Source organism: Notothenia rossii (genome assembly GCF_949606895.1).
Source record: "Notothenia rossii genome assembly, chromosome: 1".
In the NCBI taxonomy this organism is placed as follows: Eukaryota; Metazoa; Chordata; class Actinopteri; order Perciformes; family Nototheniidae; genus Notothenia; species Notothenia rossii.
The window spans coordinates 26,740,635-26,752,477 of NC_136912.1; the positions used below are offsets into that span (position 1 = coordinate 26,740,635).

General features: G+C 38.8%; 1 protein-coding gene across 3 annotated transcripts; it reads left to right on the plus strand.

Moving 5' to 3' along the window:
* The first annotated feature begins 476 nt into the window (after positions 1 to 476).
* On the plus strand, positions 477 to 11,593 carry clta (clathrin, light chain A). 3 transcript variants are annotated; one of them, XM_079668913.1, is made up of 7 exons: positions 477 to 746; positions 1,397 to 1,425; positions 1,977 to 2,094; positions 3,856 to 3,967; positions 6,866 to 6,919; positions 8,967 to 9,002; positions 10,501 to 11,593. In XM_079668913.1, the coding sequence occupies exons 1-7, from the start codon at positions 569 to 571 to the stop codon at positions 10,670 to 10,672; spliced, it is 699 nt and encodes a 232-aa protein (XP_079525039.1). In that variant the 5' UTR covers positions 477 to 568; the 3' UTR covers positions 10,673 to 11,593. The 3 variants fall into 3 exon arrangements, with proteins under 3 accessions (XP_079525039.1, XP_079525040.1, XP_079525041.1); XM_079668914.1 differs by lacking the exon at positions 8,967 to 9,002; XM_079668915.1 differs by lacking the exons at positions 6,866 to 6,919; positions 8,967 to 9,002 and having other exon boundaries at positions 479 to 746.
* Positions 11,594 to 11,843: the final 250 nt, after the last annotated feature.

Consider the following 11,843-nt stretch of genomic DNA (forward strand, 5'->3'; position numbering starts at 1 on the left):
TTGTGCTGCTCAGGCTGAACACGACACATGTTACCAGATCACCAGTGTTATAGCAGTGGCAACGAGAAAACCCTCAATGATATTTGACAGAAGAAGACCATCAAATGTTGCAAAAGGTTCTATGGTCTAATATTTTAGGAACAAATAATTCAAAAGCCCGCTTGGGTCTGCAATAAATCAAGAAGATCAGGGGGCTCCACCGTTCTTTCAGATCAGAGCCTTTTAAATATATATATTTATATTTTAGCAAAACACAATATGACGTTAGATATGGGGGTTTCTCGTTTAATCTCTGACAGCGGATTTTTCTCACAGCACTGACAGCACGTAGCAGGTCATGGGACCCCTCTGCAGTAGCGTATAACGATGTGATTGGTTCCCTTTTGAAGCAGCTGTAATATGATTGGTGTTCTGTTTAGTCAGTCACTCATTCTGCTTTGTGATTGGTTATGTTCCGTTTCCGCTTCTCCTTTTTTTTTTTATTGTCGTCCTATTTCCCGTTGAGCTAATCGGTTCTAGTCCACCGCTACACCTGCTCATTCCGTTATTAATCCTCCCTACTCACAACATGGATGATTTTGACATGCTGAACGCGCCTGCCGCTGGAAACGGAGTGGGCTCGGATGAGGACCCCGCTGCCGCTTTCTTGGCCCAACAGGAGAGCGAAATCGCGGGGATTGAAAACGACGAAGGCTTCAGCATCCTGGATAGCGGAGAGGTGCCCTCTTCGCTGGGAGACTCCAGCGGTGGGTGGCTGCTGTGGTCGAGCAGAGGCAGTTTAATGTTATCAATGTCTGTCTAGTTAGCTTTAACATTAGGGTGTTATACCTGGTGTCAACTATTACTCCCGTTATGTAGTCCTAATTGGACTCTGAAACGGATCCCAGTTTGCTAATGTTAGCTTAGCTATATTAGCTTATTAAGTGTACCTAGCGTTTTCATGAACCTCAACGCTTAAACTCGGAATATATATATATATATATATATATATATATATATATATATATATATATATATATATATATATATATATATATAATGTTTGTTACGTGAAAGTTAAGAATTTCTGAAAATCAAGGAAGTTGTCTGATAAAACCAGTAACTACCGTTATAGGGCGTGTCATTCATTGCTTCATATCCCAACAACCAGCTCACCTTACAGCCTTAAGAGCAAATTGATGGAGCTGGCCGACCTTTGGCCTCCATGACTGCATTGTTCCAGTAGCAGTTGATCAGAAGTGCAAATCACGAGGATCCAGCTAGAGTCAAGCCAGCTAGCCAAGGTTGTTATTGTAGATTTGTGGTTGTTTTGTTAGGAAATATATATATTTAATAATGTCTGGATTTGTTGTATGCCGTTCATTTCTTACAACTATTTTACATTATGTTTTTGCAGATGGTGCTGTCAACGGAGATATTCATGCGGTAATACTTTTTTCACAATTTCGCAATCAAATTGTAACATTTCCCAAGTCTTCTCTCATAAGGTTTGTTCATGTGTTTTGTGTTTGCATAAGGAGAGTTTGATATCTTATTCATGCTCACCAAGTACACAACACTTTTCCCAAATCAAACATATTTCTTTGTGCATCAACTATTATTATTATTATACAACTAAAATGCATTTTATTTTTTTGTATGCAAGTTGTGAAAAATACTTATTTCCCTTGAGTAATGATAGTTCAGTGCTGACCGCAGAGGTTTAAATATCTGGACGATTCACTCCAACTTCCTTTTCCTGTGCTGTTATTGCAAATTGCTGCCTTTTGCATTGTCAGGACTTCCTTTTGGCACTGACTCAATGATGAAACTCAAAGTTGTATTCCCCACAAACTGTAACTTGCAAATTAAAAGCAGGACCAGAACTTCCAGATGATAGGGAAACAAGATGAATAATTTTTCATATTTCTATATTTGACCTTGATCAAATATCTTCACACTGTATCTCTGCATATCATCAACCCCCTTGTTCTCAGGAAAGCAACGGTCCATCCGATGCCTACGCAGCGATCTCCAGTGCTGACCGGCTGCAGGCTGAACCTGAAAGTCTTCGCAAGTGGAGAGAGGAGCAAAGCGAGCGCCTGCAGTTGCTAGGTAAGCATTTACCGGTGTGTTTTTACAGGATGGTCTACTGCTGTCTACACTGAACAAAATGGGGGGTAAGATTTACTCAGGAAAATCTAGGTAAAGACGTGCAAGTCAATTTAACAGCGTATATTTCAAGTAGCCTTTACTTACAGTTAAGAAGTGTTTGTTACTAAAGGCAATCAAGTCAACTTTAGTGTCAAATTTCAGTTTTTGTAAATACATTTTACTTACTATTGCATAGTAGATTTGATTTAAGATTAAATATGCATCTTATTACAAATCTCCAGTAAAAATGTTTGTTTTTTAGTTTGTTTTTACTTGCTATTCTTAACCTTTTTTATTTCATAAATCTGTAGGTAGGTAATATTTAAATGTAATTTATTCTAATTGTAACATCAAATGCAATTTATATTCAATAAAACAGTTTTACACTAAGACTATACAACATATGAAACAGTAGCCACTTTTAAACAACACATTTATTTTTGTTCTTTTGTCAGCTATAAGCCATGATTAAGCTACACTTTAGAATGATTTTAACAAATACTGCACATCAGTTAAACTTAACAAAGCAGGCACAGAAACACATTGATATACTGTCACTCAGAGGTCGAATAAGTAGCAGGCCCTTTACTGAAGTATAAATATTAATACCACACTGTAAGAATACTCTATTTCAAGTGAAATTCTGGTAATGAAAATGCTACTTAAATACAATTTATAATTAGCTAAATTCTGTTTGAGTCTTACACGTAAAAGCCCCCTATAGTAAAAAATCAAGAACAAGTACCTCAAAATCCCACAACTAGCTTAGTTGCTAAGCTGAAATACTTACGTTAGCTAACGTGCGTTTGATATCAACATTAAGCTGACAAGCTAACAGGCACGTGCAGAGTTAATTAAGTACATAAATATACTTACATGATTCCAAATCCACAAGTATTCACGTTAGACGAGGGTCCATGCTCTCTTCAACTGGAACAGTCTGCTTTTGTTCAAATGTATGTACTGTGCTCAAATTCCTCTGACCGGGGGCGTCGCCCACCTTTACTCACATTTCTTCATTGTCCAGGTACATTTTACTAGCTTTTCAGTTTGTAGGTCAACCCATTACTTTAGTTAACATTTATTAGGTGCTATCATTTAAATGTACTTAAATAGTGCGAATGCTGTTTACAGCATTCGCCCAGTTCTGTTAGTATAAGATAATAAGATGTACTTTGTTGATCCAAAATTGGGAAATTGTGTTGTTATGAAATAAAAAATAAAAAGATTCTAACTTTTTTTAATTAATTTTTTAATTTTTGGCACCCCCCATTGATTGATGCGCCCTTAGCATTCGCCTATACTGTCTATGCCAAGGGCCGGCCCTGCTCCACCCCCTCTTATTTTTTTCATTGAGACACAGGGTCTCATTCTCAAGAGAGACCTGTTTATACCCAGAATCAGCACTTTTGAGACCGGAAGAGAAATAGAGAGATATGAGGCATGGCTAGAATGGGTGATCTGTTTGGTTTTTTGACCAAAACACTTCATAGACATGTTTTTTATATATTTTTTATATATCTGAGACCTATGCTATTGCCTTTAAAATAACATGATAGGTGACCTTTAACATATAATCAAAGTAATCACAATCAAGACATTATGATCTCCAAGCAAAGTGCTAAACATTCAAACCTAGCAGTTTGGGCTGTGGGTAAAATTATTATCATTCCTGAGACTTTACTTTATATTGACCCTCTCCTCACTGTTTTCCCTCCCCAGATGAAAACTCTATCAAGCAGGAGTCTGAGTGGAAGGAAAAAGCCAAGGTGGAGCTGGAGGAGTGGCACGCCAGGCAGGACGAGCAGCTGGAGAAAACCAAAACCAATAACAGGTACTGGCTTCATAGTGCGTTGACCCAAGGAACAAAGGGAATAAAACGGGCTCATCTTACCATGAATAGAAAGTGATATGGGGAATCCGCAAAATGTTTCTCATAAAAATTATACTTCCTAAACAAGAGCAGCAATCTTGGATTCCGGCATTAAGCCAAACACTAAGGGTTGGCTCAAGAGATGGGTCCACCTTAGCCTAGGGGTTCCAGAAAGATAATGGGCTTCTGTTCCAGTACGAAATGTTTCTAACCTTAGCTAGCCAGAACCCTTTAGGTATCAGCTTGGTTTTCCTCGTATTCATGGTAGGGCTGGGCGATATGGTCTCAAAATGATATCGCGATATTTACTGACTATATCGCGATTTACGATATATATCGCGATATTCTGAAATGTCCTCTAAAAATAAAAAAATTGTATTTAACCCCCTGATGTTTACAGTCACGCCAGTATGATGATTCTAGTAGTCCCTGCAACATATGTCTGCATTAAAAAAAAATCGACTAATAATGAAGAAAATGAACACATTTGTTGCAATAGTAATTTATGCACTAACTACATTACTACTTGTACTACAACATTTGAATCATCAGTTCTTCCTCATTTTCCTCAATTGTTCATATTTGGTTTATGAAAATAATGATATTGTGGTCATTGTTCAAAAATGTCTGCTATTATTATGAGTAGTATTATTATTATTATTAGTATAATGCGCTTTCTGTCTTCCTGTCATTATCAGGAATTAGACATGTAATGGCTATGTATTAGATTAGATTATAACCTTCATTCTCCTAAACTGCTGGGACATTTCCCTATAGCCAATACCTTTTATATTTTCTACTCTTCACTTACTTGTCAGCATAGGTCGGCATTGATGTACAGAGCCGACAGAAGACCTTGTTTATATTGGCATCATATTGAGAGGTGCAGTGACGCGTCCTAAACCAGGAAGGAAGCTGCTGGTTCCCTCGACAAAAAAGCAATGGGATTTCTCCACAGGGTTTTGGAAAATAGCTGGAAATAAGGTCTGTGGAAAACAAACCTGTTTGATAAATGCACGTTTTTTTCAGCCGGATAATCTCCACATGTCTACCCTACTTTTATAATTTTCGAATCATAAATCTAATCGATAGATTATAAAAGGGTTTTAGGACGCATCGCTGCACCACTAGAAGCCAACTCCATCGATCAAGCTGGCTGAAACTTTCTCTCCCTCTTCTTCTCATGCTCCCTGTCACTCTCCTTTAACTCCTCCGGTGACTTTATTTTATTTGAAGATAGTTTTTTGCCCGGCGCTCACGGGCAAACGGGAGCCTGCTCGCGCTGGCTCTGCAGCAAACAGCTGCTGCGGAGACAGCGCGAGCAGGCTCCCGTTTGCCTTTCACCCAACAACGACAACCGCCTCACGAAACGCTATGTTGTAGCGTTAATAAACGAAACAATTTAACAAAATTGCTTGTCAAAGTACCTATACCACTGGACAATTTTATTTTTTTTAAGCAATATTTTTAGTGGCCCGAGCGGGCAAGTGGAAAGTACGTTATGCTGGCCCGGGGTGTCTAAATAGTGCTTCCGAGCCAGCGGGCCATTTATAATGTCGAGCCCTGCTCTCTGTCACTGTGCATGTGTGTAATGTTTGTGTGCAAGTTAGACGGGGCCTGCGTGTGTGCCTGCGTGTGTGACTGTGTCTATGAGGGAGAAAGGAAAGCTGATTTTGGCCGCGGCGGGAAATTGATTTGACAACATAATACTCGATGTTCACGATGTGGTCATTTACGACATCGCATGGAGTGCAATCCACGATGTATCGTGTAAACTCGATATATCGCCCAGCCCTAATTCATGGGAAATAATGTGAAGGCAAGCCTTCTTCCTTGGAGGCAACCTGAGATGATGCAGTATATGAGGAAATACAATTTCTATAATGGTGTAGCATTTCATGAGTTGACCCCACAACAAATTATCTTTACATTGGTCGTACCCCATGTGAGAGAGGGTCCTCGGGGCTGCTTTAAATCACTGGGGGAATGGCTTCCTGATATTTTGGTGTAGCACAGTGTTTCAAAAGAAGAATCCAATAACTGTTTCATGCAAAAGAAAATCATCAGACTATTTTGACGTATTTAGTATCTCATCTTCTTGCAGTTAAATTAATTATGTTTCTGTCTCAGATTCTCCTCTGCTGTAATTTAGCTGTGTTACCCCATTAATAATAAACTGCTGGCAGACATGGCTCCCTACTCATCTATTAACCGTACGTCTGGGGGAAAAGTTTTACACTTTTTCATATGGACCGTCTTTTTCTATTAACTGTCATTCCAATGTCAAAGAATTAGGACTGCCAACAAAAATAATTTTCATAATTTCTTCTTCATCTATTTCTTCTTTTCCAAACTAATCACTTGGTTTACTTGTCAATGTATAGAACATATTTGACCATTTATACAATTTCAGCCAAATAAAATCCAGAAGTTTTACATATTTTAAAATCAGTAAATTAGTCCTTTTTTTTAAAGCAGCTGTAGCTAGTAACTATTTTATCACGTTCTGATGATGACTTGCATAAGCTATACAGTCTTGAGGATTAAGTTAATTGCCTCAGAAGGCGGAATAGTTATAATTTGATAGTATTACTCTCTAACTTCTGGGATTACTTCGATGTTCAGAGCTGACCGTGTTTGGAGGATCACCAGAGATGTATAATTAAAGATTTCAGGAATCGGCTGCAGGCCTCTCTGGGCCTTTGAGACCCTCTGACACTGAGACCTTTATGATATGCCTCAGGTGATATTGTGTGGTAACCGATAATGCTTGTGTTTCCATCCTCTTCTCCCTTTTATCGCTGTCTCTCTTCTCTCCTACCTTCTTGCTGCTCTGTCGTTTGGCGGATGTTTGTCCAGGGTTCTGGATGAAGACTTCTACAAGCAGCCCTTCTCTGAGCTCATTGGTTATGTGTATGTTGCTCCAACTAACATCCTTCCTTTACATCCTTTTTGCTTTTGTCCCCCCTCCATTTTCATCGACTCCCAGCATCCTACCACTAAAATCATCATTTATTAGGCAATTACTTACTTCCCTTTCTGTTGCCTTGGTTTAGTTCCATCTTTTAGTTGTTACATGTTTTAACTACTTCGAATTGTTACACCTGTCATGTAGCTTTTTTTTCTCTTTCTCATGTGCAGTAATAATTTCCACCCGAAATGTCCGCATGTCATTTGTGAGCAGATGCCGGTCAGATTTCAGTAAAAAATGACTGCATGCCAATACACGCACTGCTACGCAACTTACTAACATCCATGAACATCAAATGAATTATTTCACAACTGCTTTTAATCCATTAGTCACCTTCATACTGTCTTCCTCCTCCATTTCAGAAAAAAACATTTAGCAAAAACATGAATTTCCAACGATTTAAAACATGCTTACATGAATTGTATTTACTCGTAATGGAAAATGCCTTGTGTTGTACTTAATATCTTTTTATATTCTTTTTTTTAATTAAACTTCAATATATTATTCAGTGGGATACATATAGATTTGTTTGAAGCAATTGTGTGTTTATAATTGGACTTCTTCTACAAGTCAAACTTTTTAAGTCTCCAACTTCCTGTATTCCTAGCCTTAGCTACTCACTTATGTAAAAGCTAGAGCTATGTGCAGAATAGGAAAGTGCCAAACTGCATTAAGGTCAAGTTGTATGTCTTTCCTTGGACTTTTAGCTAATTTATCAATTTTGTTATAATCTCCTCTTCCCAAAATACAGGTTTGTTTCCATCATTTCCACTATCTTCTGCCTCAAAGTCTCAATAACGCCACTAATCAATACCGGCAACACAACTGCTTCAAACTGACCTGTATTCATGCGTTTGAATGCTAGCTGCTCTGTAGCTGCTGATGTCCGACATGATGAGATGCTAATTTGCCAGACAAGCTATCCAATATGCTGAGCTGTGCAGCCTTTGGTTTTGCTATCAATTTATTTGGAGTGCACATTGGCCTGCCTTGTGGAGTATGCGTTTCTTTCGCCTATCATTGGTACTATCAGCTTTGATTTCCAATGTAGAGGAAAGACTAACCGGTAGCAGCATAGCAGTCAGTTCATCCTATTTTCTTATCAAATTTGGGATACGGCCACCATGATTGAATGATGAAAGGATTATGTTTTGGTAGAGGTCAAAGTCACTGACTGTAAAACACATTTTTGTCCATAACTCTAAAGGATAAAATTAGGAAGTTCTGATATCTTTGATACGATGGTTGTAAACTGCAACTAGGCCGGTCGGCATTAGTTAAGAAATGCAAAGCTGAAAGTTAGTTAGTGCATAAAAAATAGGTTAACATTAAATTATTTTTGGTTTATTGTTGTGCCAGGCTTATTTCCTTTATTAAATGTCCACGTATTTAAAACGTAATATCGACGTACTCATCCTCATGTTTTTTTTTACTGCCCAGGGTCAAATGCATTTGTCTTGGAAATGAAGAATTTCCTTTGCTTGTTTTCATAGTTGGCAGTGTTTTAATGATCACAAATCAATAGTTTTTGCAGAATATTCTGATCTCATCTGTACAGAAGGACACTGAATCCCACCACTTCCTCCTTCTTCATCTTGTTGGTGTGAGACCATGAGGGACTCCAGGGGCCTCCTGTATAGGCATACAGTTGGAAAAAATGGTCTTGAATGAATACCAGAGATTGTATGTACAAATATTATCTCGAACACAGCCTTATAAATGAGACCCCAGGCTATAATGTCCTTTGCTGCCTAACTGAGGCACAAATGTATTTCCTTCTCGCCAAAACCAAAGGTTGCACATTTGGTACATTCCAACAGTTTTGAAAAACAGAAATCACAAAAGAGAGTTGTCGCTTTTGCACGCTTGCTTTTCACATCTGCATTGAACTCATTTTTGCTGTCTTTCATTTCGTCCCCTCTCTCTCTCTTCTATATTCTGACTTGTGAAACTGTTTCTCTTTGTTTTCTTTTCCTATGCACCTTAAAGCACACACATTAACCATCCTTGCTACCGCCTAGACCAGTTAAGTAAAAATATGAAACCCCACAACCTTCAAATACTTTATATTTTCTCAGAGGGGATAGATGCAGTCCTGTGTGTATGTGTGTTAGAAATGTGTATGTTGCACAAATATCCCGTTTACTTTCCCAGCGGTTAGATCCACTGCCTAGTTAGAGGTTTGTTAATAATGTCCCTTCTGTGATGTTGTGGCCCTTTTTAGTCCCCTTTGTGTATTTGTAATTGGTTGTGACGGTGATTGTTCATTGGCTTCTCATCCCCATTTTGCTTTGTGTACTGTGTGTAGTTAGATGTTAGTGCTTGCAGGTTGGGTGGGGGATATACAGAAGTATTACGGCAGTGGAAAATTACAGTTTTTATGGGTTGGTGGTTTGGGATGATTGTTACATTTGTTTAGCCCTAATCTGTGGCTTGCATCTCCAAATGTCTTGTGAAAGTGGCACTGATCCATTTTCAGTTTTTAGTTTTTGTCTTTTACTTCTTTTTTTCACTCTTGTGTTTTAATTTCAAGCTCTGGAGTTTATAATGGTTTTTTATGTTTATTTGAAAGATGATAAAAGCATCAAACTTTTACAAAAAGACAGTAATTGATTTGTTCCACAATTAGACACATGCAAAGTAAACGCATTCTTTGCCACACCTCCAAATAGCCTGCTTTTCAGCCGCAGTGCAATGCATGGCTAAAGCCCAGCAGTGCTTTTAGTTCTTTTGGACATGGTTAAAAAGTAAAACACTTGCCATTATCGTTCATTTCAAATCAAGGACCAGCATAAAGATGAGCTTACATCCTTATACCTCGGTCTTTCTGAGGAAACAAGTTTTATTGTAAATATGTATGCACAAGGCAAGTTAGAGTACAGGTTTGGGAAACTCCACTCCCACAGTTCTTCCAGGAACTGCATTTTTAACCAACCAAAGATGCTTATCAGACCTTACAATTACTTTGGTTGGTTTGTTTTCTTTGGATTTTCCATCAGTGTTTTAAATGTACTTCACTTAACTGTTGTGTTGAGTTAAAACTAAAACTGGTGATTATACTGTTATGTGTAAGCAGTGTTGAGGGCATGTGATGAGTAATGAAAGTGTTTTAGCTTGTTCCTTTTTGTGTAACAGAAAACAAATAGATGTAAATAATATATGTGTTGTGATTGGACTGTCCTGCTCTGAGTTAGACTCTGCTGAACCATCAAAGTCGCACTGAGCCATAAAACGAGATTGCTTTTGCTCAATTGATTTTAGGAGTGTTTCTCAAATCTTGATGCGAAACATACATTTCAACTTTTAAAGGTGAAATATCATGAAAAGCACATTTTCAATGCTCACTAACTAAATCCCCAAAATGTAATGCTAGAGTCCTGGGTGAGTTTCCTTCCTGAACTCGTGTGTGTCAGTGATCAGCAGAGGACTTCCTAAGAGCCGTACGTGTACTTTTGGTGTATTCAACTTCTTCCTCCACTGATTGTTTTCTATTCCATCTCCTTTTTCTTCTTCCCTGGTGCAGGGCGGCTGAGGAGGCCATGATTTCAGATCTGGATGAGAATAACCCCGGCACAGAGTGGGAGCGGGTGGCTCGCCTCTGCGACTTCAACCCCAAGTCCAGCAAGCAGGCCAAAGACGTGTCCCGCATGCGCTCCGTCCTCATCTCCCTGAAGCAATCCCCGCTGGTCCGCTAGGCAGCCGATCGACTCAGGACGTCATTCCATATCATCCTCTATTATCGCCACACACCCACCAACCCAACGACCACAATCTCTATTCTGAAGACAAGGTGAACTCGACATAGGTTTGCCATGGACAGCTCTCTTCCCCCCTGGAAGTATAGCCAGTGGTCCTATCTACACCTAGCATTTTCTCCATGGTTTTACCCGTGTGAACCTCCTCCACGGACCAATCATAACCGCGTATTCCTCTTCCTTGTTGTTTCACACACAAAGATTAAGGCCTGTTGGTCTGTGGTTTGATGTAACACTGAGTTGGAACACTAAAAGGGAAGGCTTGATGTTTGGGCCTACAGCTACACTACAACAGACTACAATCGGACCCCAAACATTATTAATATCATTCCCATGATGCTGTGCTCTTATAGCTTTACCTGTCATTCCCCTAAATCCCTCTCTGACCTACCAGGGTTGATTGATGTTCAATGGTTGTATTCATCCCAATGTTTCCCATTCTTATTTTTCTTCATCGTATATTTAAGGACCAAACTCTTAAGACAAAACTCAAAATACAGTGTGTGTACTTTCAACTGTGTGTTGAGCTTGCTTGTGGCAAATTATGTTAGATTTCCAATCTATGCATTTCCTTTTGAAAAGCCTCTCCCTTCCCAAGTCAGGAACTCCACCCATTACAATAAATATGGCTCGTATGTGTGTGTGTGTGTAAACCTCAAAGGTGGGTATGTGTGTGTATGTACTCTATGCGTGTACATATACAGAAGGCAATATATACAGTATATAAAACATTTATGTCACTGAAGTTTGACAGTTATTATAAAGATAATTAGATATTAGCCAGCTGTTGTTTAACCATCGTGTGCATTGTCCATTTGATTTCAAATATCAGTAAAAAGTGAATAAAAAGTGGTCATTCTTCGACTGGATGTATTATTGTTATTCTGACGACTTAAATTATAGGTATCACAGTGCTTGTGGATCCTGTACATATTAAAGTAAACATACTTTGGCCTGTGGGAGTACTTTAATAGATAAATGATTGTACCACAGGGAGTGAACTGAAGCCAACAGGATCACTTACAGTGAGTATAAGTTAAGTATGGAATCAGGTTTGTACCATTAAGATCAAGCAACACGTTGCTACACATGGGCTTCTCATATTAAGGAT